The following is a 27,295-nucleotide window of genomic DNA, read 5'->3' as shown; positions in this document are numbered from 1 at the left end:
ACAAGTTGGTGTGGACACTCTTCTCCATCATGTCTGTTACTGCCTGTCAGGGCCTGGGGTTTGTGGTTTCACTGATTGGGTTCGCAGGCATCATTGCAGCCACTTGTATGGACCAATGGAGCACCCAGGATTTATACAACAACCCAGTGACGGCTGTATTCAACTACCAAGGGCTATGGCGTTCTTGTGTTCGAGAGAGCTCTGGTTTCACGGAGTGCCGAGGCTACTTCACCCTGCTGGGGTTGCCAGGTAAGGACCAGGTGCCTGGCTTGTAGGGTGGATGGGGGTAGAGAAGAGACAGCAGCCTGTACCCGAGACCCCAGGAAAGGGACCAAGAAGTCAGAGAAACTAATACTCAATTTTGACAAGAACAATAACCCCTATCACTGGTTGAAATAGAAGTATAAGGAGAGGAACTTTCAGGAGCTGTTGGCGCTTGTGTTCTTTTAGTCCATTGGTGTCCAGTTCCCTCAAAGACACATTTTTCTAATTGTTCTTATGTGAGCAATGGCAGAGTCTCAATTACCCCTAAGAACAGGACTCAGGAGACCATACCCTCGCCACTTTCTCTTTATGAGCCAAGAATCTACTTGCTGAGTCAGAGACCGAATAGGTCCTGGACAGACTCTATACCCAGGCCTCTTGTGCCTGGCCCCCACTTCCATGAATTTTGAAGCTAATAGCAAGAATAGATACGGATCAATGGGAAAGACCTGAAGGAAGAGACAGGGGTCTCAGCGGTGCATCTGATGGGCCTGTGCTTGGGGTTGGGGGAGGCTCTGACCTCCAAGTGCCTGACATCAAGTACTGGTTTCAAGGAGCAAGACTCCAGAACCTCCCAGCACAGGAATGTACCTAACAAATGAATTCTGTGTGAGGGAAAGTTGTTGTGGGTGGCTAAGCCCCTTTCCCAAGATTGTAGGGGTTTTTTGGTTTTGGGTTTTTTTTTTTATTTTGTGGTGGAGGGTTGTTTGTTTGTTATGTTTGTTTTTGTTTTGTTGTGTTGTGTTTGGTCGATTGGTTATTTCAACTTGAAGAGAACTTCAAGTCTCAGGAGAATATTGAAAGTGTCTTTCACTCATACAATCAAGTAAGAAAATGAGTAAACATGTCATTTTAGTTTTGCTTATTCGTTCCTTCCATAGATACACATAAAAGTCTTACTAGGGGAATTGGTCTAAGTTGGATATTGTAAGAATCAGAAACAGCATGGGGATTTCCCCAGGGGGTACTTGCCATTTGACTACAGGGTGAAGACTTAGATACCCAAAAAAAGAAGCAAGAGAAGATGGCAATTATACGGACGGAGATTTGTCCCTTCATAGGTTCACTGTCTATATATGGAGTGATCCCAACCTATTTGAATGGGTTTGTTTTACAAAATGTGGCCATAAAATGTCTGAGACCTGGTGCTTCCTTGTAGTTGGCTTGCTCATCTGAGAAATAGCTACCATGGCATCCCTGAAATCTAGCTCCAATGGCTTCATCAACACAGTTAATTCTGGAATTAGACAGAGAAAGTTCTTTACTCTGTTTTTCTGTTGGTAATTGTTGCAATTGGGCATGTGCAAAAGTGGGGTGTGCACTGCATGCAGGCAGCACCAACAGATAGACTGCCAGGCACAAGCCTTCAAGCTTGGAGCCCTGGTACCACTGAATGAGGAAAGGTGCCTCCAGCCATTTTGCTCACTAGCAATCAAAGATATCAGTTGGCTGACCCCTGGTAGGAGTATTGGGAGCAGCAGAAACTATGTGTAGTGAGCCAGATAACCCAGGGCATGACTGTTTGAGTTTCTTTTTCATTGTCCTTGAAATGAAAGCAACAGCTTTCTGCTGGGAATGCAAATATAGATCCCCGGGTTCAACAAGAAATAGTTGTTCACAACACAACCCTCCAGAGCAGTGATCCTCAACCTTCCCAATGCTGAGACCTTTAATATGGTCCTCATGTTGTGGTGACCTCCCCAATCATAAAGTTATTTTCATTGTTACTTCATAACTGTAATTTTGCAACTGTTATGAATCATAATGCAAATATCTTCTGATGGCCTTAGGTGTTCCCTGTGAAAGAGTCATTCAACCCAAGGGGTTGGGACCCACAGTTTGAGAACTTCTCCAGATAACTCTAGGCATAAGACCGCCAATTGCCTTCCTAGAAAAAGAGGCATTTCACTAGGCTCACAGCCAGAGGTCAACCTGTTCCAAAATGACTGGGTGTAGACAAGGTTCCTTCTTGGGATAAGGAAAAACACAGCCCCTTGGTTCCCTCTCACAAATTTAAATCATAGGAGACTAAACAATGACATAGAAATTGTGGCATTAGTAGAAATATTTATTTATTTATTCGATGAACATTTGCTGAGCTTTCAGGTATGGGTAACATAATTATTAAGGTACTTGAAAATCGAGTGACAGTCAGTAAACAGAGCATTATCATATTGGATTTCTCAACACCTATGGGTATGCACTTCTCTTGAGGGTCATCCTGTGAGTTTTAGGGTATTTCACTCATTAGGTGGAAATAGCATTGTCTCCTGAGTCTACTTGTCGCTACCAAAAATATTCCCTGACATTTCCAAATACCCTTGGGGTGAGGGGTTGTCTAGGGTAAGAAACCACAGTGTATAGTAAGTGACTTGTGTGAAGCATCAGAGACCACAGATACATGGATGCGCTACTCAAGTTAAAAGGGCACAAAGCAGAAAAAAGACATTGACGCGGCAAAGGAGTTTGTAGGAAGTGGTGACAGGGATAGAGACAGTGAGGGTAAGCAGAATACAACTAATTTTTATTGTTCTTGTTGTTGGTTTGGTTTTTTGAAACAGGATCTCACTATGCAGCCTTGGCTGATCTGGAAACTCCAGTGTAGGCCAGACTAGGCTTAAAGTCATAGAGATCTTTGAAAATGTCAAAGAATAAATTTAATTAATGAAAAATGACTATCTAAAATGCTTAACCTGCAACTACTTTAATAGTCCTTTTTATCCTCTGTATGTTATCATTTTTAAAAGTTTGGGTCATATATATTAAATTTGTATCATCATACTTTTGGTGGCCAATTTCATGGGGATACATTAAAGACCATTCATTTCTGAAAGAAAGAAACAAAAGAAGACACAGAGGAAAAGGGTTTTCCAGACAGAGAGACCCCTATCTGAGAAAAAACAGTGTGGTGTGGGAAAATGGACTGAACCAGGCTCGGTGTGTTGGGGTTAGGGAAGGAGGTCACCACACAGAGCAGTGACAGGCAACAATACTTAGCAAGTAACACCCGTGAACAGTTGACAAGAGTCACGTGGAAAACGTAGAAAAGGTCTTGCCAAGAGACATTTCTTAAGTTCTTCAGATTCCTGGTGAGAATGTTACAAAGAATTTTTTTTGCCTCCAACTAACAGTATAGAGCAATAGTGGATGTTTCAGTCCTTGTTGTGTGCTGGACACTATTTTAAGAAATCAATATATATTAGTATACATTTTACATCACTATATATTCATTGAATGGCTTATAGTTTAATATTTTCAATAATGTACTTATCAATAAGAGAAGATGCAAATGAGAAATTCTTGACTGTTTTTATTTAAGAGTAATGAATGATGGCCTAAATCTATCAGATATTCAACCTAATTTTAATACCTTGATAAAATAAGTTGTGTTTTGCCACAAGAATGAACAGATTAGTGGAAGAAAAACTAAATTAGAAAGTCACAAATATGGTTTTAATATGAGGTTCAGGAGGTTTTACATAACACTGGGGAAAAGGAAGGTTACTCCAAAAGTACTGCAGAAATTACTGAGTGGGTTTTATGGGATTAAAAGTACATTAACTACTTGGTAAATATTTTTTAATCACAAAATAATTTATAATGGTTTTACCTCCTACATGGAAAGTATTTCTCTAAGAATGAAAACAATGTTGGAAAGTATAAAGGCAAAATAAATTCATTTGACTACATCATTCAACAAATACTTATTGAGTGCATTTTATGCGCCAGATACTGGAAAACCTATAAAATGAAATACATTGTATTTTTATCAAAACTACAAATGAAGCTAAAAACCCAATAACCAATCAAAAGCATGTATGCTGTACTTACTGCAATGTATTACTACAATTAACACAAATTGATAGTAAAACATGTTAAAGTGCTAGCAAATAGATTAATGAACAGTACAGACTGCCAGTTTAAAAAAGAAAAAACAGTGCTTCCTGATGGTCTTGCTGTGAGGTTTTTGAGACATGGTCTTACTGTATGGCTCTGACAGCCTTAGAGCTTGTTTTGTAAACCATACTGGTCTTGAACTCACAGTGCACATGCCTCCACCCCTACCCCCACTTACAGGTGTGCTCCATCACACCCGACCCATGAATTGTTTAGTTGTTTTGTTTGTTTGTTTTTTAAGAAAAAGCCAAACCTAAACATTCAGGGCCTCGGGGCCAGAAGCAGACTCAGGGGGTAAAAGTGCTTACTATGCAAGTATTGCTGACCTGAGTTCAAGCCCTGGGTCTCAAGCTAGAAGGAGCGAATTGATTCCTGTAAGTTGTCTTCTGACAACCAGAAGGACACCATGTTTGCACACACACACACACACACACACACACACACACACACACACACGGCACAATAAGAAAGAAATAAATAAACTAAAACTCAGTGGGCAAAGAGATATACATTAAAACAAATGATCATGTATAACATTAATTTCACAATGTAGGCGAGGATGTGAAACTTTATTTTCCATTTTGTGCTATGTTATATGTGTGGATGTTTTGTCTGCATGCATTTCTGTGCACTGTGTGCTTGCAGTGGCCTCTGAGGCCAGAAGAGTGTATCAGATGCCCTGAAATTGGAGTTACAAACCATGTAGGTGCTGGGAATCAAACCCAAGTCCTCTGGAAGTAGCCAGTGCTCTTACCCACAGAACCATCTCTCCAGCCCCTAGAACAATCTTTTTAAATACTGATGCTGAGAATAAACTCTATGGTAAAATGTCATTCCACATAAAGGAAATATTATTTCAATACTTCACACTCTTTGGCAATTAAGTTCTCCTATGAATCTATCTTAAAAGAGTGAGGAGAGCCAGGCGGTGGTGGTGCACGCCTTTAATCCCAGCATTCGGGAGGCAGAGGCAGGCGGATCTCTGTGAGTTCGAGGCTGGGCTGGACCGATAGCCTCCAAAACAATACAGAAAAACCCTGTCTCGAAAAACCAAAAAAAAAAAAAAAAAAAAAAAAAGAGTGAGGAGAAATGCCGGCAGGAACTTACACATTAAATTTTATCATTACATTGTTTTTACATAAAAGAAAATTAGAGGAAGATAAATCTAACTATACAAGAACAGAAAGTCTTTATGTGAATAATAGTATTTCTATATAAAGCACTAGTAATTTGTATAAGCTATTCTTGCAAGAGCTTGATGACAAAAACAAAACTAAGTGGCAAGTGCAAATTATCAAACATAATTTCTTGACCATGTGAAGTTATTCATACAAAGAACTAATAAGAAAAAAGTCTAGAGTTTATCTATATCAGTTAAAAACAGTTTGTCTAGAGTTTAAAAATGAGTGACTTGTTAAAATGCCTCCCAATCTTCTTTTACAAACACCAAACAAACACTTTCAGGATCATTAGGAATATTCATTGTGGACGCTTTTTTAAATTAATAAATGTATCAGTTATTCTTCTAGCAAGTTTAACTAGTATCTACCTATAATATTTTCACTGTTCTTTGGATCACCATTCTTGCCATATTACTCAGTTGCTGTTGTAGCCAAAAAGAAACAGGAAGGGTAATTTCTATGGTGTTGGAAAAAATGACAGCAGCTCCTGGAAACCTACAGGCTAAAGTGGCACGGAGCAGTGTTTAAGCTGAACACAGGCTGATTTCCCCGAGGACATCAGAGAAACACCGTGCTCCATTCTAGAGGTTATGAAACAAACTTGTACCAAAGCTATTACTGCAAACAGAATCGGGCTGTGTGTTAACACAGGGATACACGACTCATTTAACAACACCTGTTGCCACAAACAAGGAATTGGATTTTCCTACACTGGCCACCATTTGCTCTCTGACAGAGATAGCTAAAGCAGTGCTCACTTGTTTAGAGCATAGAAACCACCATAGAAAGTGAAAATCCACCTTCTGTGTGTTTTTAACATCTCCCCTGAAGTGTGTAGATACATAATTTCTCTCTTTTCATTCAGAATTCTGTGTAGGTAGAGTTAGCTTTAGTTTACCATTTAAATTTATTATTTTCTTTTCCAAAAACACAATTTCATTGCCACATTTCAACTTAGAAAGAAAGCATATTACAATTCCCCCACACACACACTTTGAAACTCACTGTAAAACATTATAGAGAAACCAGGTGAGAAACTGACACAAGTGAGAATAATCTATCTTTTGTTTTCAACTTGTTATTTTGGAGGCATTATATCCAATGTTTAGGAGGAGTGAGTGATAAACCAGACAGCTGAAAACAAAACTCAAGGATCTTTGTGGGAATGACAAATATGCCCTCTGGTGGAACCAAGGCTGACAATGCCAGAATAATTCTGGAATCATACAACCGGCATTATTCAGTCCAATTGGTCGATCTTGATTCATCAGCAGAAACCAGTAACATTTATTTGACTTAGCCTAGTAGCTCAGGGACACTCAGCCATCAGTACATCTCATTTGTCATATAAATCTGGCTTATTCCCTGATTGGGTTTTTTCCTGGTTCACACTTCATTCTCTGTGAATTGCAACCACAGGAAGTGGTGTACAGTCAAGCAGGGTTGCCTCCATTCACGTTAGGGGAAGACCATCCACATTAACCATTTTTGTGTCTATGGGGATAAAGCCTTGGGAGCTGGGGCTGAGTGTATCCAAGGTAAATGTGGGCTGGTTTTCTGGAGAACTTGCCATGATTAGAGACTGGGAGCAGGGATGTGATTGTGTGTGTGTGTGTGTGTGTGTGTGTGTGTGCCTGTGTATCTGTGTATCTGTGTATCTGTGTGTTTCAGGACCCTGAAAAGTTCTAATTAAAAGGTATCTGAATTCAGAGGCCAAGCATTCAGAACCCACATAGGCAACAGGCTGATAAATTCTCCAACAAAATGTCTCTGTAGAGCAAAAGCCCAGCTTTGACCTCTTCAGTCAGGGTTTTCTCTACTTAATCGTACAGCCTCTGAGAAATTCACTGACCGTAGTGAAAACTTTTCTATAACACGCAGAAGTTGGTGAGATCAGAAAGGGCTCTGGAATGTTCTCTATAGTTCCCTATCATGCTACAAATGAAGAAACTGACCTACAAAGGCCAAATCACCAAACACACAGAACTGGAGGCAGTGTGTGGAGCAATTCCTCAACCTTTCGGTGGCCAGGTCTGTGTGTGTGTGTGTGTGTGTGTGTGTGTGTGTGTGTGTGTGTGTGTGTGTGTGTGTGTGGTATTTGTATAGATTCTGTTTTATGAGAAACAGCAAGATTCAGCTGGAACTCGGCTCCTTGGGCAGTTCCAATACCTGTGGATCAAGGGTGCATCCATAGAACCTGGCTTCTCATTGATAGAGAGGGAGTGATAGACTGGAACTCTCCTCTTTACATAGGCCATCCTCTCCATCTGAGGTCAGAACACGAAGTGCAAGGAGAATGTATGAGCGTCTGACTTATGACATTGCCAAATGGGTGCATCCCAGGGATGTTTTATTATAATTCAGGTCAGATTTAGTGATCTCGCCTCACGCTCTCATGGGACAGGATGATGCATTCTGGGTAGAGGCAGAGTAGGTAGGGCCTGGACAAGAGGAGAGTCCTTCTGTCCACTCAGCCTGCTTGGCGTTCCAACCACCCTGGCTGTGAAGCTCAACCAGACAAGTGCCTCTTGGGACTGCTTCCCCAACAAATGAAAAAATATGCCCTTGAAGCAGGAGTGAAACTGAACTATCTAAGGAAAACAGTGAGAGCAAATATTGCGCTGAGGGGAGCTTCTGATTAGGAGACCTCCCTCCGGCCAGCCGGGCTACACACCTTCCCAGCAGAAGGGTGGTGGCTTGCTCTCGGAGGCCTGGGACCAGCAGCTGAAGCCATGGCCACCACCACGTGCCAGGTGGTGGGGCTCCTCCTGTCCCTCCTGGGTCTGGCTGGCTGCATAGCTGCCACTGGGATGGACATGTGGAGTACCCAGGACCTGTACGACAACCCAGTCACCTCGGTGTTCCAGTATGAAGGGCTCTGGAGGAGCTGCGTGCAGCAGAGCTCGGGGTTCACCGAGTGCCGGCCATACTTCACCATCCTGGGCCTTCCAGGTAGGCGAGGCGATAGAGGAACAGGAGAGGCTGAGGGGCTGTGCGCCCTCAAGGACTCCCACGACTGAACCGTGGCAGCCCTGGCTCCCAATAAAAGGTATGAATAAGAAAAGTTGGCCCTGCATCGAAGGAGGCAGGAGCCACACGGGAGATGCGAGAACCCACACGCCAGCCAAAGAGAATGGCTCTCATGTAAGGACATGCTGGTGACCGCTAATTTGAACCTTATTACTTAAGGAGAACATACATGGCTTGCTTTGGTAAGCAGGAAATTCACTTCTGCCTGCATATACATGAGTAGGGAAGGGGGTGGCATTTTGCTTTAGACAGAGAAATTTATTGAGAGTGACTTCAATTGTGTTTTCAATTCCATTAGCTTTTTTTTAAATCGGGGCCTCTGTGAGGAGTAAAAACATTATCATTATCATTAAATTATGATTTTCTTTGTCTGCATTTGTGATGAAAATATCTGATATACTTGCTCTAAAAATCGGAGTTGTCAGGATATAATATTGTAACAATGTAGACTATAAACATATGACACCATTTCACCTTTGAAGACTAAGTTGAATTTTGCTTCTAATACAGATAACTATTTCAGGCATCATAGGGACTTTGCATCCTTGATAGTATACGAACTCAATTAGTACTTAAGAAAAAGAGCCAGCAAGGGTATGGAGGTGGCTTTGGTTCTCTGAAACAAGCCCCCTGTAAAGAGAGAGCTGAAACAAATTTACAAGCTGTGAAGAGGTTGTGGAGTCCTTAGGGTAGAGCTGTAAAGAAGCAATTCAAAGAATTCGTCTTCATTTTGAGAAAGGAGTAGAGCCAAGCGTCAGGGTGTATTCTGCTTAGCAAAGCCAACCATCGCAGGGCTGTCATGGCCACTGACTCAATGAGAGACCTGAGTGGGGAGGGAAGGAGGAAGAAACAGCCAGAGGGGAGAGAAACAGGCTGAGAGATTGTGCTGTGTTGAAGGGACCGGTCATGGGGAGGCCATGCAAAACCTGGATTGCTTCATGGCTCGCCACGCCCATGTTAACTATGAGATGGAGAGAAAAAGACTGAGAACTGAGGTGGTATCCCCATCTCCCATGGCGTCTGTCCCATGCTCGCTTCCTGGCACCCATCAAACACCGCTGACCGCATATGCTATCACAATCTCTGCTTTGACTCTTCCAAACATCTCCATCCACTCTCTCGTGGCTCAACCCAATTGCAGCACCTCCACTCTTGTCCCACAGTGGGACCCTTTCCTTCCGCCCTGAGCATCTGTCTCTCCGCTGTCTCCTGGAGCTCCATAAAACTCACCTCCCAAGCTCTGGAGGCCTTTTGCCCTCCTCTCTAGGACCCTGCCCTGTGGATCTGCCCCTGGCCTCATATCCTTCGCCTCTCCTGCTGCCTTGGACTCCTGCCCTTCTCCCCTGGAAAATGTCTTCTCATTTCTAACCATTGTCAAGTTCTGCCTCCTTCCTAGTCACTGACAACCAGTGGGCATTTTCCCACCACTTGTAGACAAACACTTCGCCTTCCTCGGCCTAGTTTCGGTCCTTTGCCCTGGATGACCTGCTCCTGTGAGCACAGCATGAGGTTGGGGTGATCCTGCCCACCACAAGTTCCCACTCCCCAGTTTCCTACATGTGTCACAACCCAGGCAATTCCCATGATTCTCTATTCCCTGGTTGATTAGTGAGGAGACACAACGGTCCAACCCAGGAGCCTTTCCACACGCCCTCCTTCCTTCCCTGCTCCCTCTCTCTTCCTAAGGCCTCTGCCCCACCCCCTCTCCTCTTAGTGTTCTCTGGCCCAGTCACCCAGAACATTCCCTCTCACCACCACAACTGCCCTTTCCACAAATCTTATCTGAACTTTCCCCACATCTTCACATTTAATAGGATCCCACAAACCAGAACAGCCCAAGTACACGCTCACAGCACTGAACTCCTCAGTCCCTTTGGACGCTGTTCATGAATCTGAGAACCATTTTCTGCAGATCTCAGAGGACACAACACAAAACTAGCCTTATGGGCACCTGTAAATGTAAATCCCTGCTCAGGGAACGTAAGTGTGTTGTGTCAAATGTCAATGAAAAGGCAGTGGATTTGATGGCCCTTTTACCTGGGTGTTAGCAGCACCAGGAAGGAAATGATTATTCCAGGGTGGGAGGGGTCTGAGTCTGAACTTTAGATCACTAACATCATTACTTACACATTTGTCTCATTCAGGCTCTCTGCTAATACAGAGTGAGAGTCTCCTCCTAGTTCTGAACATTGGGCTTGGTAGGGAGGCTATTCAGCACCTCGTTGATGAAGTAGGTTGAACTGAATAATAAAAATTTATTTTGATCCTTATGCAAGCCATTTTCACACACACACACACACACAAAAATGACAGATAAGAAAGAAGTTTCCTCTCCCAAAAGACAGAAGGTTGATTTTGCTTTTGCACTATGTTTTTGCTGTTGCGTTTCATGTATAGAAAATAACCGGGCCCTGCTTCTGAAATAGTCACTTGATCACCCGGTCATGTTATTGATAAACTTCTACATACTTACTGTATAGCCTGAACTAGAACTTCAGGAACTGTTAGAGCAGTTAGCATCAACACAATTCAGTGGCTTCACACAGTGTAAGTTTACTACCTGCCCACATGAAATCCATAGGAAAAGAAGATTATACATAGGCTATCCATAGAAGCTGAGGCAAGAGAAAGTCCTAAAGGGAGCACAGGGGCTCTTAAACACATCAGCAGCCTGAAAGGGACGTGTGTCACCTCCACTCAGAAAGCATTGGCTAGCACTAGACACAGGGCCCTGGAGGGTGAGGGGCGTGGGGGCTTACAGCTCTTTGGTCAGCACCAATCAGCTCAGCGGCAAACGGTCTTTGGGTAGGAACTGTCCAAGCTGCAGTCTGTCCTCTCGCTGCCCCCCCCACTCACTCCCTTTGTTTTCTTTGCCATCGTTTTGTTTGTTAGTTACTTGCTTTATTGGACATGGAACCTACAGTCAGGGCTTGGTGCTTGCTGAGCAAATGCTCTCCACTGAGCTACGGGCCTAGCCTCACTACCATGCAGATTTCAGTTCCGCAAAGCAGGCTATTCCTCAACTGTACCATGGTCAAAACCAATAGAAGCGCAGTAAATAATGCTAAATTCCTCTGGGTGCAATATGTTGTCTGATCTCATACAAGGGTATGGTTTCAGAGGGCAGGCATTTGATGGGAGTGGCCAGGAATCTGGAAGGGGGAAGGTTTTGAAGAGTTTCTGTGAAGAAAAAACAATTCCTCAGGACTTAATATCAGATGAGAGTAAACATGGCCATGGAGCAAAGGCACGAGCTTCTTCCCCAAAAATGTAGATGGAAGGAGGGAAAACAAGCCGGGCCACACAGGCAGCTTTTAGGTAGGAAGCCTAGGGACCACCATAAAAAAGTGCTCAAAGGGAGAGGAGGTCCTGGGCTGTGCTGGCAGAGTTTTAGGATGCAGTGTACTGGCAGAAACCACATCCCAAGTGTTAGAAGAGGCTCAAGAGAGAAAGATGCCATGCAACAGAGTTCAAGCAGAGGGGATTTTTATTAAAGGAAAAGGATCATTTAAAAGGGGGAAAGCCAGGTGGTGGTAGCGCATGCCTTTAATCCCAGCACTCAGGAGGCAGAGGCAGGCGGATCTCTGTGAGTTCAAGGCCGGGCTGGTCCGACAGCCTCCGAAACAATACAGAAAAACCCTGTCTCATAAAAACAAAAAAGGGGGAAAGGGGACTGGGAGAGACAAGCCTCTGGGGGCAGGAGCAGTGGGAAAGAGGAAAGAGAGGCAGAGTTGGGGGGAGCAGACAGAGAGAGGGAGAGAAAGAGAGACAGGGGGATGACAACTGGATAGGGCCCTTTAAAAAGGGAACATATTGAATAGGCACAGGTGTTGCTCTTAGTGGCAGCGGCTAAGGGTGTATCTTGTCAGAACTCCAAAGGAAGGCCAGTACAAATGCCTAAATACTAACACCAAGGACTGGAAAGATAAATGTAAGATCCCATAGCAATGAGCTTAGTGCCGATGGGTGCAGCTGATCTTCTCTCTGTTTGTGGCCAGAAGACCCTAAGCTGCCTGCCTGCATCTCTCACACTACACTGCATTGCCCACACAGGCAACAGTGTAGGGGGATGGAGCAGAGTTATTATTCTATACTGACTCTCAGACTAGGCTGAACCATCATGGGACTGAGTGTTAGGGCAGAGGAATCCCCAGTAGTTATACAGATTCTCCCAACGGTCTGGGTAATAGCAACAGGATTTCCCTGAAAACCAGGAGAAACGTCTTGGCAGTGGCCATGGAATACAGTGTGGAGTTAGGAGCCACCAGTCTCATCAGCAGGGGTGACTGTAAATTGCAATTGCCAAACTCACGTGACTTATATTTGGCTGACTGGGGAATGGGCATGAAGACCATCTAAAGGCAACAGCATAAGGAGATGGGGTTTCCATACAGGAAGTGAAAGGGGTCTGTGGACACTTGTGAAGGCTCTGAGGGAGCAACATTTACCAACCAGGATGCAAAGCACAGAGACTTGTCATCTGAAACTGCTGTGTGGTCAAGAGCCCAGGGAAGAGGAGAGAAGACTCCTCGGTAGCGGGTAAAGCAGAGACAATGTGGAAGCAGCAGAGAGACAGTGTGGGTGGCTTAATTCTGACACAGAGCATGAGAAAAAAGCCTGGAAGTGTTCACAGAGAATCACGACAGACACCAATCACACTTTTAGTTAGTAAATCACTACCAATTACTAAATTCTCCCTTAGTGCAAGCTCCTTTCTTGCAAAATCTTCACTTAATCTCTAAAGAAGTTTTTTCATGCCATTTGGTACTGACAGTCATAGAACAATTCAATTCAAGCTGTATGGAGTCTCCTACAGACAGGACAGGGAGAGAAGAGGTGATGGTGACAACACTGCTTGTCACCAGCTCTGAGCACCTAATAGCTGATTGCCTCTTGCTGTGTTCCTGTACAAACAGCATGTAGTGCCCAGAAGTAAAGGGGGTGACCACATGTTGAACTGCACCTAGTCTCTCCTACAGGGAAATATGTACAGATTTATTCTTACAAGGCAGAATCTGAGTCTCTGAGAGGAAAGAAACAGAGTATGGCAAAAATCACATGGAGAGAAGATGGCCACAAGTCCGAATGGTTTTTCTAAACTGCCCTTTCTACCTGCCTGACCCATTTCTACTTCTAACTGGGAATGGGCTTTTGAGACCTCAAGAGAGAGGAGTCTGGACTTGAGTACAAGAAGCATAAAGGATACATCATCCATGTCCCTTTTATATCAAAATTACCTGTGCACAATAGAGTGTCCCATTTATCCAGAGGGTGATCTGAGTACGGCTTCCGCACCTTCCTGGAGACAGTGGAACAGCAAAGCATGGGTCAGCCAGCCAGCAGAGCAGAGGGAAAACAAACTTCTACCAACCTATTGGCACTGCCACCATGAAGACATTACAGTTAGATACTGTTTGCTTAATGTATTTGCAAACATTTGGACCACCTTTGGGGCAGTGGCGAGCCCTAGGGTTAGAGGCAGGGGTGTTTGGGATATCTTGCCCCTCAGATCTCCTGACTTAATTTTCCCAACCTCTAAAACACCACACTGTGTGGCACGTATGTGAAGAGCTGGGCAGCCTAGTCACGAGATCTAGATTCATTGTTGAATTACCACTGTGCTCCGCCACCCAAAGTATCCAAAGGAAAGGTAACTGAGGGTGCTGTCCATCTTTTCCCCACCCCTGTCACATCTGTGTCCGGGTCCTTCAGTATTCTCAGCCTCACAGCAGGCACTCAGAATCGGGGGTTTCCATCTGAGAAGTTTCAGTTCCTCCCTTCTGCATCATGTGTAAAGTCAACCACCGCTGGAGACCTGGAGACTTTCCCACCAACCACTGCAAGGAAAAAAATGACTATTCTGAAGCATGTTTTCTAAGTTGTCCTGCTCATTTCTTTTTGCCCTTGGCTGAATGTTTTCTCATGATGTCTAATGTTCTGGTCATGTGAAACCAGCCGGTCTACTCCCAGTAACTGAGAAACCTGGCCCTAAGAGGTGAATGAGTCCATCAGTCATAAAGTTGGGCTGGGCACTGGCAGTGCCCAGCTAGTTTTTAAACAAGCTGTTTTTGCTCCCTTCAAACGGGTAGAGGCTGGAGGGGCCCTTGGGGAGCACAGCATACCTTCGACTATAAGGACAAACATTCCAGTGTTTATACATCATCATACATGTGAAGGAGATAACACAGGGAGGTGAGCCCACATCTATAAAGCCTGTGAGGTCCTGTAACTTGGGCTAAAATGAGGCCACTTGCCCTGGTTTCTCAAGGAGCAAAGCTGAGGCTTAAGAACACCCAGCAGTAGTAAGTAGCACACACCATTAATCCTAGCACCTGGGAGGCAGAAGCAGGCAGATCTCTGAGTTCGAGGCCAGCCTGGTCTACAGGGTGAGTTCCAGGACAGTCAGATATACACAATGAAACCCTGTCTAATAATAATAATAATAACAATAAATTAAAATGCCCCCCAAAGAACCAGAATGCTTGCTCAGCTTGCAGCTGTGGTGGTCCTGGTCTCAATGGCAGAGCCAACTACCACAGTGTGGCATGCCAGGGACTGGCCCTGTCAGGGTACAGCATCGTTTCTTGGAGGGGGGGCACATTGCTAGAGTTACACAGCCGGGTCTCATCTCAAAGACTGACAAAATATTATAACAAAAGGACCTTAGACTGGGAAGTTGATGAACCACAGTTCCACTGCTTATTTCTCACAGTTCTGGAAGCTGGAAAGTCCAGGGTCACAGTGATGGCAGTTCTGCTTCTCTTGAGATGTTGTTAGCTTGTGCTGTGTTCTCACATCGTGAAAGGAAAGAAAGGGCCAAAAGTTACAGCCAGACTTCCATGACCCCTTTGATAAGACCTTCTGTCATTCCTAAGGACCGAACCCTCCTCTCAAGACTCCACCTCTTATACTATTTATACTGTTGTAATAGGGATTAAGTTCATTTGGCTCCTCTGTTCATTGCGGGCACCATCCTGTGTGTCGCCCTTTGTCTGTGCTTTTAACCCCCCTGGTGCCACTAGGTCGAGCCTCCCTTTTCTCAGCCATCTTCTTTTGCTCATCACGATCACACACTCGGCAGTTTTATCACATGCTCATGTATAGTTTGTACAAGCCAAAGCCATGTGGAGCTTCCAGGGAAGTGGTTCTGTTAGGGAAACAGAGGAAATCGATATGTATCAACTCTAGCTTGATTTTATTTGGATACCAAGTGGTGCCTGATCCTCATAGCGTCTCTCCGCAAGAGAAATCTATATTTCACTCCAGAGTGGAGGGAACGTCGACTGAGGTCAAATGACTTGCCCAGGGACACTCAGCTGACACCACAGTGTGGCAGAATTTCAGAGACATAAGGGCCTCCCTATTGGGTCCTTGAGCTCTTTGGAGAAACCAGGTCTGCTTTGTTCTGTAGCATCCCCTCTGAGGTCAGTCACAGACTTCCCTATGTGGACTCCCCCCTCCAGCAATTCCTGCCTCCAGTCTGAGCCCCAACTACCTGAAATCGTGGCTTCTCATCCTACTTCCCGAATCCTCCACCCATAGGCCTTTGGTTTCCAGTGAACTATTGTCTTCCCAGCACTACTCTGATGCCAGCTCAGTGCTGGCTGTTCTAGGAACTCTCTCGTTGAGCCACCCTTCAGGACAATCTTCACACTAAAAATCTTACTAATGAAAGGCTCGGAATGATGTCATACCATTGTTGTTTCTCTAAAGGTACCCAAGCATGCTCAGGAGCAACCAGGGTTGAGACCCACACCTTGGCACCCCTCACCCATTATTCCATGGCTACTTTACTGAACGGGATATTTTGCAACAGGGAAGGAAGGCTGAGTTCCAACCTTGCTGTTTGTTTTTATCAGCCCTGAGTCTTGCCCTTGTTTCTGGCTGATATGGCTAATTATTCACTGGAAAGAATGCTGCAGTCACACCTTTGGTGTAGGGAATCAGACCACAGAGCCTGCTGACTCACATGCTATCACTTGATAAAGCCTATGGTTCCAGGTAATTTTCCTGTCTATGGAGAAGAGTTTGGATTCCAAATAGTAGACTCTTCAGGCTGAAAGGGAAGCTCAGAGCACCTTGACTCTCCAAGATCGTTATGGATGGTACACTTGTCCACCCACTTTCTAGCACCTGTCTCCATCGCAGTTCCAATTTCCAAAAGAATCTCAAGGTCCTGAGGAAGATGCGAATCAGAACAAAGTAGATGGAGGTCTGTAATGTTGAGCTAGAGTCTGTGATATCTCGTCTCAGCCAAGGGGTGTGGCAAGAAGGTTCAAGGAAGTATTTCTGCTGTTTTCTTTTCTATTCCCAAATTTGAATTTCACCTAGACAATATTAACTGGTGTCACTGAAGCTAAGAATGACATCTCTTTCAGGTGACCCCCTCATCATTAGAACGTTACAGGGCCTATAAGTCTACATCTCTAGCTGGTTCCTGATTTGGTGCCTTGGGTCTAAACAGTAGTGTAGCCCTCAGTGGGGCTTTGTTTGTCTTCTCTAAAAGGAAATGCTTCCCAGAAAAAATACTCATCAAGATGCTGCTGTTAGTTGTCCCCAAGAAGTGAACTAAAGAGTCTTTGGGAGGTTCATGCAAGTTCGGAAATATTCATAATGATCATTTACTGCTTATATAACTAAGTCATCATTTCAGTGGTTTCAAACAAGAGAAAAACGATTTTTCTATCCATCCTCTGACACTGCAGTGTGGGATGTGGTGTCTGTGGCTGTGACTTCACATGAGAGGGTCCTCCCATCAGCAAGGACCCTTAGCAATTCTTTGGTCATGCTTTGGAAACTGTCCATCAACAATTAGACTTTAAAGAAAAACACTGGTGAAACTGTCTTGCATAATTTAGAATCACCTGATTTCAATTAACAGTCTCAACATGAATTAGTTCAAAGTATCTTTTAATGGTGTCAGGATAACTCGTAGGTCCCAAGCAAAGAAGGTATTTAGCCCTCCTGAGTAGCTGGAATCCACAGCTCAGATTTTCTCGGAACTCTGTACCTCCTCTTGACCTTCACTTTCTCATCATTATGTGGCAGCTTCTCCACCTGATGGAAGCCCTGGAGCCCCTAGACCATGCATCACACCCCTTAAGAGAGAAAGTGATTTGTATCCAAAGTACAAACATCTCACATGAGGGTCTCATTTTCCAGGTTCCAGTCGCATGCCCATGCTAGATTAAGTCATTGTGGTCAAGAGACAAGCTATTAGACTGAAAGGTCAGGTTTGGTAGATAACTCAAAGTGGGCCCATGGGTCAGTCTGTCCCACAAGCTGTTTGCTTTCCATCTAACAGTTCTGCTTCCTAAATTGAGAAAGAACAATTCTAAACTTTTATAGCAATTTGACATTTCTGTGACACTCAAACAAGTGATTCTGCATTTTACCAGTACATCAACCTATGGCATTTAGAAGTAAAAGATTTTTTTAAAGTCCTGATATAAGACATGGTTACTCCATCAGAATTTGTGCGATGGAGAGAAGGGTCTATACTAGAAGGATAAAACAAATTGGTGTCTGATGTTTTTTATGTACCAAATATATGGAACATATGCACATATGGTATACAGCTGAGCAGCTGAACTCCACCAGACTGACCCCAATAGGAGACTTGCCCACTGGAAGACACCAAGGACTATAAGTCTTCCTTATAAAGTTCTTTATGCTTGCAATTAGAAAGCTTGATGAACGTCTCTCAACATTTCATAGTGTTCACTACTGACATCCTATCACCATTGTAGGGGTCTCGGTAAGTGACTATTAAGATGAGTCGCTGTATTTTAATGATAAGATGCAAGCTATGTTGGACATAACTGGAGATTAGGTCCATAACAGGATCTGATTGGACCTACAGAAACAATCAGTTCCTAGAAAGGGGACACTGTTGAAAGGCTTAATGTTAACATTCTGATCATTATGTAATTAGAAACCTACAGTTCACCCATGACCTTAGTAGTTGCTCATGAAAAAGGACAAAAATAAGAGCATTTCTGGTATAGTCTCAGTACTGTCATATCTTCATGCCAGACAGTGCTGAGTTTCCTTGAAGTTTGGTTCTTTGTGGGGATTTTTTAGTTTGTTTTATTTTTGTTTTGTTTGTTTTGTTGTTGTTGTTTGTTTGTTTGTTTGTTTGTTTTGAGACAGGGTTTCTCTGTATAGCCCTGGCTGTCCTGGAACTCACAAAGATCCACCCGCCTCTGCCTCCCAAGTGTTAGGATTAAAGGCGTTGCCACTACCACCTGGCTTTCCCTAAATTTGTATCTGCTGCATGAAGGTTTCAATTCTTATGCAAAGACAAGCAGAATAATGTGTGGGTTGAGTTTCATGTCAGCTCAATAAATAATTTTAGACAAATACATTCCCTTTCTGGGCCCAGATTGTCAAGTTTTGAAATCAGAATAAATACCCAGAGTTCTTTCAACCTCATCCATCCATAAGTCACTCATTCTATGGACATCTATGTGCACATCCTTCATCACTCAGAGGAGTACAAGTGATGCCTTTTTGCATTTCCCACAATTCCACGTTTTACACAGTGTCAAAGTTTGTGGTCTTGCTGGTCCTCAGAGATTCAGCACTGGTTAATTGGGGTTGCTGTGTTTTACCAGTATGAAACCTAATCAGTGAAGTTGCTTATCCGCTTGTGCCGTGCCCTTTCTTCTGCAGCCATGTTGCAAGCAGTGCGAGCCCTCATGATCGTGGGCATTGTTCTGGGTGTCTTTGGGATTCTAGTGTCCGTCTTCGCCTTGAAGTGCATTCGGATTGGCAGCATGGATGATTCTGCCAAGGCCAAGATGACGCTGACCTCTGGGATCCTGTTCATCATCTCAGGTAAACACAGACTCCCACTCTCAAGCATGAACCTGCAAATGTTAGAACAAATTATTCTAATAGGAGAAAAGTGTCCCCTCCCCACTGTTAAACATAGCTCAGAGTGCTTGACACTAGGATTCAAGGTCTGAGCATGTGGAAGCCAAATTACATCCCACAGACCTGTAACCAGTTCTAAGGTCCCTCTCAGCTGCTCCTGACACTGCAATAGTAGAGGGTCACCCCTAACGCAAGCATGCAACTGAGCCCTCAAATCGCATCTTCTTTGTGAAATGCTAGGCAGTGGTTTAAAGGTGAAAGCTCTTGCCAGTAACTAAAGAGCAGCCCCTAGAGCTGGTTTATTTACCCTTGGTCCCAATGAATCTTTTCAGAATTAAATATAAGATGAGCACCTTGCCTACTGTCCAACACATGGAGGGAATTCAACAGTCAGTGGCTGGATTTCCTACAGTCTTTTCATTTGAACTCGTTTCAACATAAACTGCCTCGGAGACATTGTGGTCTGTTAACCTGGTCCTTATCCTTTTCCACAGGAATCTGTGCAATTATTGGTGTGTCGGTGTTTGCCAACATGCTGGTTACCAACTTCTGGATGTCCACAGCTAACATGTACAGTGGCATGGGTGGAATGGTGCAGACTGTTCAGACGAGGTAACCTCCTAGTTGGCTTCTTGGTGATCCACAGAGAATATTGTAAGAGGATGATTAAACCATGCCTAATGTGACTGTCAGGGCCTGAAATAGTAAGCATTTATCAGAGGCAGCCATGCTGTATCATAACTCAACCATGATCTGTAAATTCATAAACTTCATTTTCATGAAATACCCTTGCTGATATGACTTGAGGCTGATCCGGCATTTGCACTGAAATACAGTGACAGCTCGCAGCATTTATCTAACATTCTTACACAGGCTCCATTGTGGTGGCAAATGATAGGCCTGCTTAACCCAAGATGTAAATGAACATCAACTTAGACCTAAAGTCCATAATGGAAGCTTGACAGGAGCAGGGAAAAACTCTAACGGAAAGGAGTAAAGTCCAGTGTGGGTAGAGGAAGGGCTATTTCCTCCTGGTACCGTTGCCTTTTCTCTCATTCATTCACCCAGCGAATGTATTGAACACCTGCTGTGGCCCATGCAGAGGCCAGAGTACAAGAGATACAGCCAAGTTCCCCATTCCAAGGAAGGTCTAGGAGATGTAGATGAAACCTCACTATGATTTGATACCTTAAGGGAAAAAGATAACTTTTTATTTTTGAGATTTTATTTCTTTTTATTCTATGTGTACGAGTGTCTGCCTGCTTATATGTCAATATACCACATATGCCTGAGGAGGCCAAAAGAGGGTGTCATATCCCATGGACTGTTCTGAGCTGCCATGTGGGTGTTGGGAATTGAACCTGGGTCCTCTGGAAAAGCAGCCAGTGCTCTTAGCCACTGAGCCATCTCTCCAGCCACAGGAGAAAAAAAGATGTTTAATGGAAAAGCAATATCAACACCTATATTTGTTTAAACCAAATATCAGATTGATGTAGCTCAGTAATAAACATTAGCCAAGCCCCAAAGGAGAAGGTTCTCGTTTCCAGAGAGTGCTATAAATCCCTCTACATAGAAGAACCTGTCATGGTCTGACTCTGGAACTCCAGGGGCCATTCATGTCTCTGCTTTGTTTCAAGACTGAGGAGGAATGAGATGGCATAAGCTGCCATTATTCTACTCCAGGTCTCGCCCATAGTCTCTTGGTTATAAGAACAACCTAGAAGTAGCTGATCAAGTAATTCCTAATTGCCTGGGAGTTTCTCAATTTTAATATCAGGCGTCTAAAGCCCCTCTATAGGTCACAACTCCTAAAAGTCCACCATCTCCCAATAGGACTACCTTGGCTATCAAGCCTTTAATGCCTGGGCCCTTAGAAAAGAGTCACTGTGCAATGCCACCCGAGATAAGGTTCACTATGAAAACTCAAAATACCAAAACTCCCTCAGAAACAACTTGAGGCGGGCTCCATCACTCTCAAACTTCTCTTGCCAAGCCTTGGAGGCTCACTCATAGATCAGGAGAGAGGAAGGAGGGGCCAAAGGAGAACAAGGGGGACAGGATGGCTGGAAGCAATGAGAAGAACCTGGAGGGTTTAGTCAGCTGTATTCACCGCATCTCCCTCTGCAGGTACACCTTCGGTGCAGCTCTATTCGTGGGGTGGGTGGCTGGAGGCCTCACCCTAATTGGGGGTGTGATGATGTGCATCGCCTGCCGTGGCCTGACACCAGATGAAAGCAAGTGAGTAACCCCCACACACTGTAGCTAGAATTCCATTTGATGTGTACTTTATAGCCAGAATAACTGATCCACATACGTGTTCCATCGAACTTCCTCTTTTATGGGGAATCAGAAGAACAGAGCAAGATTCCGCTGGGAGTGTCTAAGATAGGTACTCTTTGATAATGGGGGTGGGGTGAGGGCAATACTTCTAAGTTCCTTCTAGCTCCAGTGTTTCCTAATTCTGCAACCCTTCCCTGGAAGAGATTTTTGCATCTCTACCAACTGCAGAGACATTTGGCAACACCTGAAAATATTTGATTGCTTTGAAGATGGTAGGGGGAAGCAAATCTGGTTTCTAGTGGGTATATGCCCAGGGTGGACATCCAGCAATGCACAAGAGTATCCCTCAGGATTTGCTCCAAAGTACCAACAGCCCCTCTATCAAGAATAACCTTTTGTAAAGGATCTGGGATCTGTAAAGCCAAACTGTGTGGTGGTTCTACCACTCACGTGCCCTACAAGTAGGGCAAGTCATTTTTGCTCTCCCGGCCTCTGACAGAATATTAGGACTGTTACAACACAACACCCTACAATAGCTAATTTATGAACAACAAAAATGTATTTGTCACAGCTCTAGAGCTAGAAGTCCAAGATGAAGACATTGGGATCAGTGCCTGGTGAGAGCCCAATCTCTACTGCCAAGATGGCACCTTCCTGCATTCTCTACAGGAGAGGAAGGTTGCTCACATGGGAGAAGGAATAGGAGGGCAAAGAAACAATCCTTTTGACCAGCCTCATGGCTTGATCATGTCTCCAAAGGCCTATCCCTTTTTGTTTGTTTGTTTGGTTGGTTGGTTGGTTTTTGGTTTTTCGAGACAGGGTTTCTCTGTGTAGCCCTGGCTGTCCTAGAACTTGCTTTGTAGACCTAACAGGCCTAAGACTCAGAGATCTGCCTGCTTCTGCCTCCTGAGTGCTGGGACTAAAGACTGCATGCCACCACTGCTCCAAAGGCCTATCTCTTAACACCATCACACTGGGGATTAAATTTTCCCATGAATTTTGGAGGCACACATTCACACCAGTGGCCTCAGATACTTTGCCCATAAAACAAGAAAATTAGAAGTTACACATAGGTACTTTCCAGCCAACAAATTCTGTGATTCTTCATCAAAACAAAGTCCCACTGGACATTGTCACCTTCATTTTAATTAAAGGAAATAACTCAGTAGTCAACAGCAACTGTCTCATTACAGCTCTAAATGCACATGTATTAGACAGACAGAATTTTTAATTAACTTTTTAGGTTAGAATCAAAACCAAACAAAAGCCCAGGAGGTAAATACTTACAATGCCAGCACTGAGGAGGTGGAGACAGTGAGAATCAGGAGTTCAAGGTCATCCTCAGCTCCACAGCAAGTTAAAGGCCCAAACTAAGCTACATGAGATACTGCCTCAAAAAAAGGAAGAAAGGAAAGAAGAGAGAGAGAGAGAGAGAGAGAGAGAGAGAGACAAAGAGAGAGAGAGAGACAGACAGACAGAGAGAGAGGTGGGGAGGAAGGAAGAAAGAAGAAAGAAAGAAAGAAAGAAAGAAAGAAAGAAAGAAAGAAAGAAGAAATATTTAAGTTTGCATGAAACAACAAGCTTCAGCATGACATTTCCATGTGTATCCAATTTTCTAATGTCACAGGTATTCCATCACCCTCTCTATCATCTTTCTTTTCTTCCTTTAAATGTTTTCCTCCCTTCCAAGTTTCCTTTCTTCTTTGAAGGCCTGGTGTAAAAGGAATAAATTCTGCTCCACCACAGATGGCTTATACCTCTAAGAACATGATGACTAAGTAGCATGGTCTGGTCAAGACTCACATATCTCTATGAACACTGAACTCTTTGGTGCTGAAGCTGAGACAACCAAGAGTAAATGAAGAAGTTGGTCTTCCTACTAACGACACCGGTGTTCATGAATTGTTTTCTTTTGCTTTCAGCTTCAAAGCCGTGTCTTACCATGCCTCTGGCCAAAATGTTGCCTACAAGCATGGAGGCTTCAAGGCCAGCACTGGCTTTGGGTCCAATGTCAGAAACAAGAAGATATATGATGGGGGCGCCCGAACAGAAGATGATGAACAGTCTCATCCTACCAAGTTTGACTATGTGTAATGCTCTAAGACACCTCCCGACTCATGCAGAAGAAACCCTTCCCCAAGAAGAGCTCACCCCAAAACAAGAACATTCTACCTTGTTCCATTATTGCTTTTGACTGACAGCTGGAAGCTGGTAAAGACTTAATTTCATCCATGGGGAGGCTAGACAGTCTAGGCTGTGTTGTCTCTGTCTCTAAATATTCCATCACAAAACATATGAGTTATCATTTATGAGTTAGAGGCCATAACAGCCATGTATCCCAATCCTCTGCCTTTTCCTATGAACTTTTAAATCTGGTGATAGAATGTAACTTAACTCACTAACCAATATTTTAATGACTTAGACAAACTTTCTTTCCTCATATTTAATAAACCTGTTGATGATCTATTTCCCAGCTTGACCCCCAAGAAAACTTTAAAAGGGAAAAAATAGACTAAAAGGCATTATTTCCTACTAATTTTGCTTTACCCACCCCCAACTTGACTAAATAAAACTAATGAACGCTGACTAAAGAAAAAAAGTAGAGGAGAGATAGCTGTGATCTAACCAGCCTTCCATCTGAGTTGGCCACGTGTCTATCTAAAACATTATTACCCCACTGGTTTTCAGGGGAGGCAAGGCAGCCTCTCTGCTTCTCTTGCCATCTGCTGATTTCAACAAGACCATTCCAGAGCTTTCTACCTGAGGCCCTCCTTCTGTCAGAAATTTTCCTTAGACAAGAAAGAAGTGGATTTTCGTAACCTAAGTCCAATGTACAGTTATAATAAATAGTACATTAGCAAAATGCTATATAATATCTCCGTGAATTAGCCTCACCCTTACATATGGAAACATCTGGGGGGCAGGGAATTATTACTTGACTTTGTCTCTATTGTACTCTATAAGGTTCTACATAAATCCAAACTTCATGAAAAGCTTACTGACCTGTTTTCTTTTGAGATCTCCACAACCTGAGTACTCATAGGTGCAGCCTTTGCATTAAAAAAAAAAATCAAATCCCAAATCCTAAACTATTCCTTTTTTTCAAGAAGAATAGTGAGCCTGTGCATAGTTACAGTCACAGCCAGTTTACCGTGCCACTGCCTGGGCCCTGTTTTGTGGTTCTGACAGCTGCCTCAGAAATTAATATGTGGGCCACACCCTTCTCTGTGCTTGTAGGACTGCCTTTTTGAGGAGAAGCATGAACTCTATCCCAGCATGCAGCTGGAATAGGCTCCCACAAAATGGAGATAAGGATGCTCATTAAAACCCACCCAGGCCCAGGACAGCAGTAGTAAGAGCCTGGCCGTGGCTTTGTTGTGGAGGAAAGGGCAGTCCTCACATTAATAGTGCATATGAAAATAGCCTCCAGGAGGTCAGTGAATACTCAGGGCTGGCTCCAGGGTAGCACACAGAGTCCTTCCCACTGGGACACCAGTGGTTTTAGGCTATATTGAAGAGGGCCATCCTGAAACTCATTGTCTGAGGTGGCATAATGAAAAATGAACAGATCAAACAATTCAAGAGAAGAGGGAAAGAAGGAGGCAGATGTGAGCAATTGAGAGTGTGAAGGTTAAGGTTCTTGGGGTCCGAATGGAAGGTCATCCCTTTGAGACCGTGGACACAGTGAGCTTCCCTGGACCCCCACCTACCCACCCACCAGAAAGTCCCTGGTCAGATTGGAGGCCGTGAGCACAGCTGTGTTTTCAGTTAGCATTTCTCTAACATGTCATTGGTTGTTTTGGGGTGGTCTTTTTTTTTTTTTTTTTGGTTTTTCCAGACAGGGTTTCTCTGTGTAGACCAGGCTGTCCTGGAACTCACTTTGTAGACCAGGCTGGCATCAAACTCACAGATCTGCCTGCCTCTGCCTCCACAGTGCTAGGATTAAAGGCGTGCGCCACCACCACTCAGCTTAACCCGTGATTGTTTAAAAGCCTTCCCATAGACTGTGCTTTGTCACCTTTTCATTATGGCTCTACCTTATTGTATGCATTGAGTGCTAACCTCTATATTTTGTTACTTAAATATTAAAAACACTGTTAACTTCAGCTTGGATAATTCTACTCGTTTTTTCAAGCTTTGAGATGTGGATATAAGAAGTTTCAGTATTTCAAAGCTAAATGAATGCCTCTTTCCAGAATTGCTTCTGCTTGCAGAATCTGTGTCTACAAGAGCAGAAGCCAGATGCCTGGAAGCCCGTGAAGTCTGGGTCCAGCCTGGCTAATGGCTTCTGAGAGTTCAGAAGCCTTAATGAATCGAGGTTCTCGGAACAATCAGGAGTGAAGCACGGGGTCTAAGCAACCAGTTTAGCCTGTCTGCCCACGAATGCACCAAACTAAAATGTCTAGCATTGTTGTCTCGTCCATAGCCCTGTGAAACAAGAAAGCCAGTGCCTGCCCTCTTGACCTAAGACTGGTATGGAAGAGTGATAAGCTGTAGTCACTGAATCTGTATCTGGACATAGAAATGGAATGACTTGCAAAGTCAGAACAGTTCACTCTCTGCCTTGGGTCATGCCTCTTCCCAACTATTAGACTTAGCAAAGCATCTCACCTTCCCAAGTCTCAGTTCCCTTATCTATAAAATGCGGTACTTAAGACACAGTAATAACGGAGGACAGGGCCTGTGAGGGACTGGTGCACACTCATACAGCTCCAAGACACACAGAGTATTAGCTTTTATAACCGGGCTAGTTGAAGCCAAGGCTGACTCATTGAGGGACACAAGCAAGAGTCTATCTTGCTCTGTCCCACATCTCAATCCTCTTCTCTTCTTTGTAGCTTTGTTTCCTGAGATGATCGCCCAAGGTGGTGGGAGGGAGCACTGATCGTAGTGCAGGCAGAAAGTCTTTGCCCACAGGCACAGGAGAAGAAATCCTGACAAAATCCATTGGACTATGAATCATTTCCCATCCCAAAACCACTTCCTTAGCTGGAACATCAGTACCTAGTTTCACCAAGTCCAAGATGCCCAGTCAAGATGCAGGCTTGTTATGTGCCATTAAGACTGTGTCCTGAGGATGCTGTTTCAGTCATTTCTTTAAATTTATTTTTATAAGTAACATATTCTTCAACAATTGCATACACATATATAATACACTCATCCTCTACCCCACCTCTCTCCTCCCAGTTTCCCTGACCCCCTTTCCACCAAATACTCCACGTTCACACCGTTTTTATTCTTTTTGCTTTTTGACTCACTAATTCTCACCAGGCCCAATGGCCGGGCATGAGTGCTGTTGCTTCATTTCTTTCTCCTTAGATTGGACCTGAATTTTTCAGAGTTCTAACTTCTGGGTCTCTTGGATAATCACCAAACTGTGACCAGTCTGAGAGCCCCAAAGCCTCTAGAAAGTCATCAGGAATCACCCGCTCAAGCTTATGCACTCATACATGCACACAGCAGGATTTCAGGGTCTTCCAGGGACCACTGTTCCTTTGATTTTTCTATTCTTAAGCATTTGCATGCATGCATGCCTCAGGAATGGTTTTGAACCACTATATTCATCCCAGTTTTCAGTCAAGCTGATTTTCAATACCTCTCAACCCAAAGTTTAAAAGGAATGGGGTATTCTAGCCATAATGTCCCAAGCAAATGTGAAATGAGCATGTAGGGAATCAAGAATTGAAGATAACATTTCAGCCAGGTGTGTGGTATACGCTTATAATCCTAACATTCAGGAGGCAGGAATGGGAAGCTTGTAAATT

The 27,295-nt window shown here is 43.9% G+C and overlaps 1 protein-coding gene across 3 annotated transcripts; it reads left to right on the top strand.

The window, feature by feature from the left end:
- Positions 1–14: 14 nt before the first annotated feature.
- On the top strand, positions 15–25,636 carry Cldn18 (claudin 18). 3 transcript variants are annotated; one of them, XM_005072010.4, is made up of 5 exons: positions 15–249; positions 19,047–19,211; positions 19,745–19,862; positions 21,378–21,488; positions 23,453–25,636. In XM_005072010.4, exons 1-5 carry the CDS (start codon positions 30–32, stop codon positions 23,622–23,624), a joined length of 786 nt encoding a protein of 261 aa, XP_005072067.1. In that variant the 5' UTR covers positions 15–29; the 3' UTR covers positions 23,625–25,636. The 3 variants fall into 3 exon arrangements, with proteins under 3 accessions (XP_005072067.1, XP_005072066.1, XP_040595701.1); XM_005072009.4 differs by lacking the exon at positions 15–249 and adding an exon at positions 7,923–8,294; XM_040739767.1 differs by lacking the exon at positions 15–249 and adding an exon at positions 8,067–8,391.
- Positions 25,637–27,295: the final 1,659 nt, after the last annotated feature.

The sequence above is a fragment of the Mesocricetus auratus genome, unplaced genomic scaffold (assembly GCF_017639785.1).
Source record: "Mesocricetus auratus isolate SY011 unplaced genomic scaffold, BCM_Maur_2.0 Super-Scaffold_100691, whole genome shotgun sequence".
NCBI lineage: Eukaryota > Metazoa > Chordata > Mammalia > Rodentia > Cricetidae > Mesocricetus > Mesocricetus auratus.
The sequence above is the reverse complement of the archived record's forward strand: the minus strand, read 5'-3'. Positions and strand labels throughout refer to the sequence as shown.

Bases quoted from the DNA above. Each gene is read 5' to 3' on its own strand.
- Cldn18 (XM_005072010.4), top strand. From the start codon at position 30: ATGTCTGTTACTGCCTGTCAGGGCCTGGGGTTTGTGGTTTCACTGATT. The intron at 19,863-21,377 runs GTAACCTCCTAG...CTCCCTCTGCAG, and splicing joins GTGCAGACTGTTCAGACGAG to GTACACCTTCGGTGCAGCTC. The intron at 21,489-23,452 runs GTGAGTAACCCC...TTTTGCTTTCAG, and splicing joins CTGACACCAGATGAAAGCAA to CTTCAAAGCCGTGTCTTACC.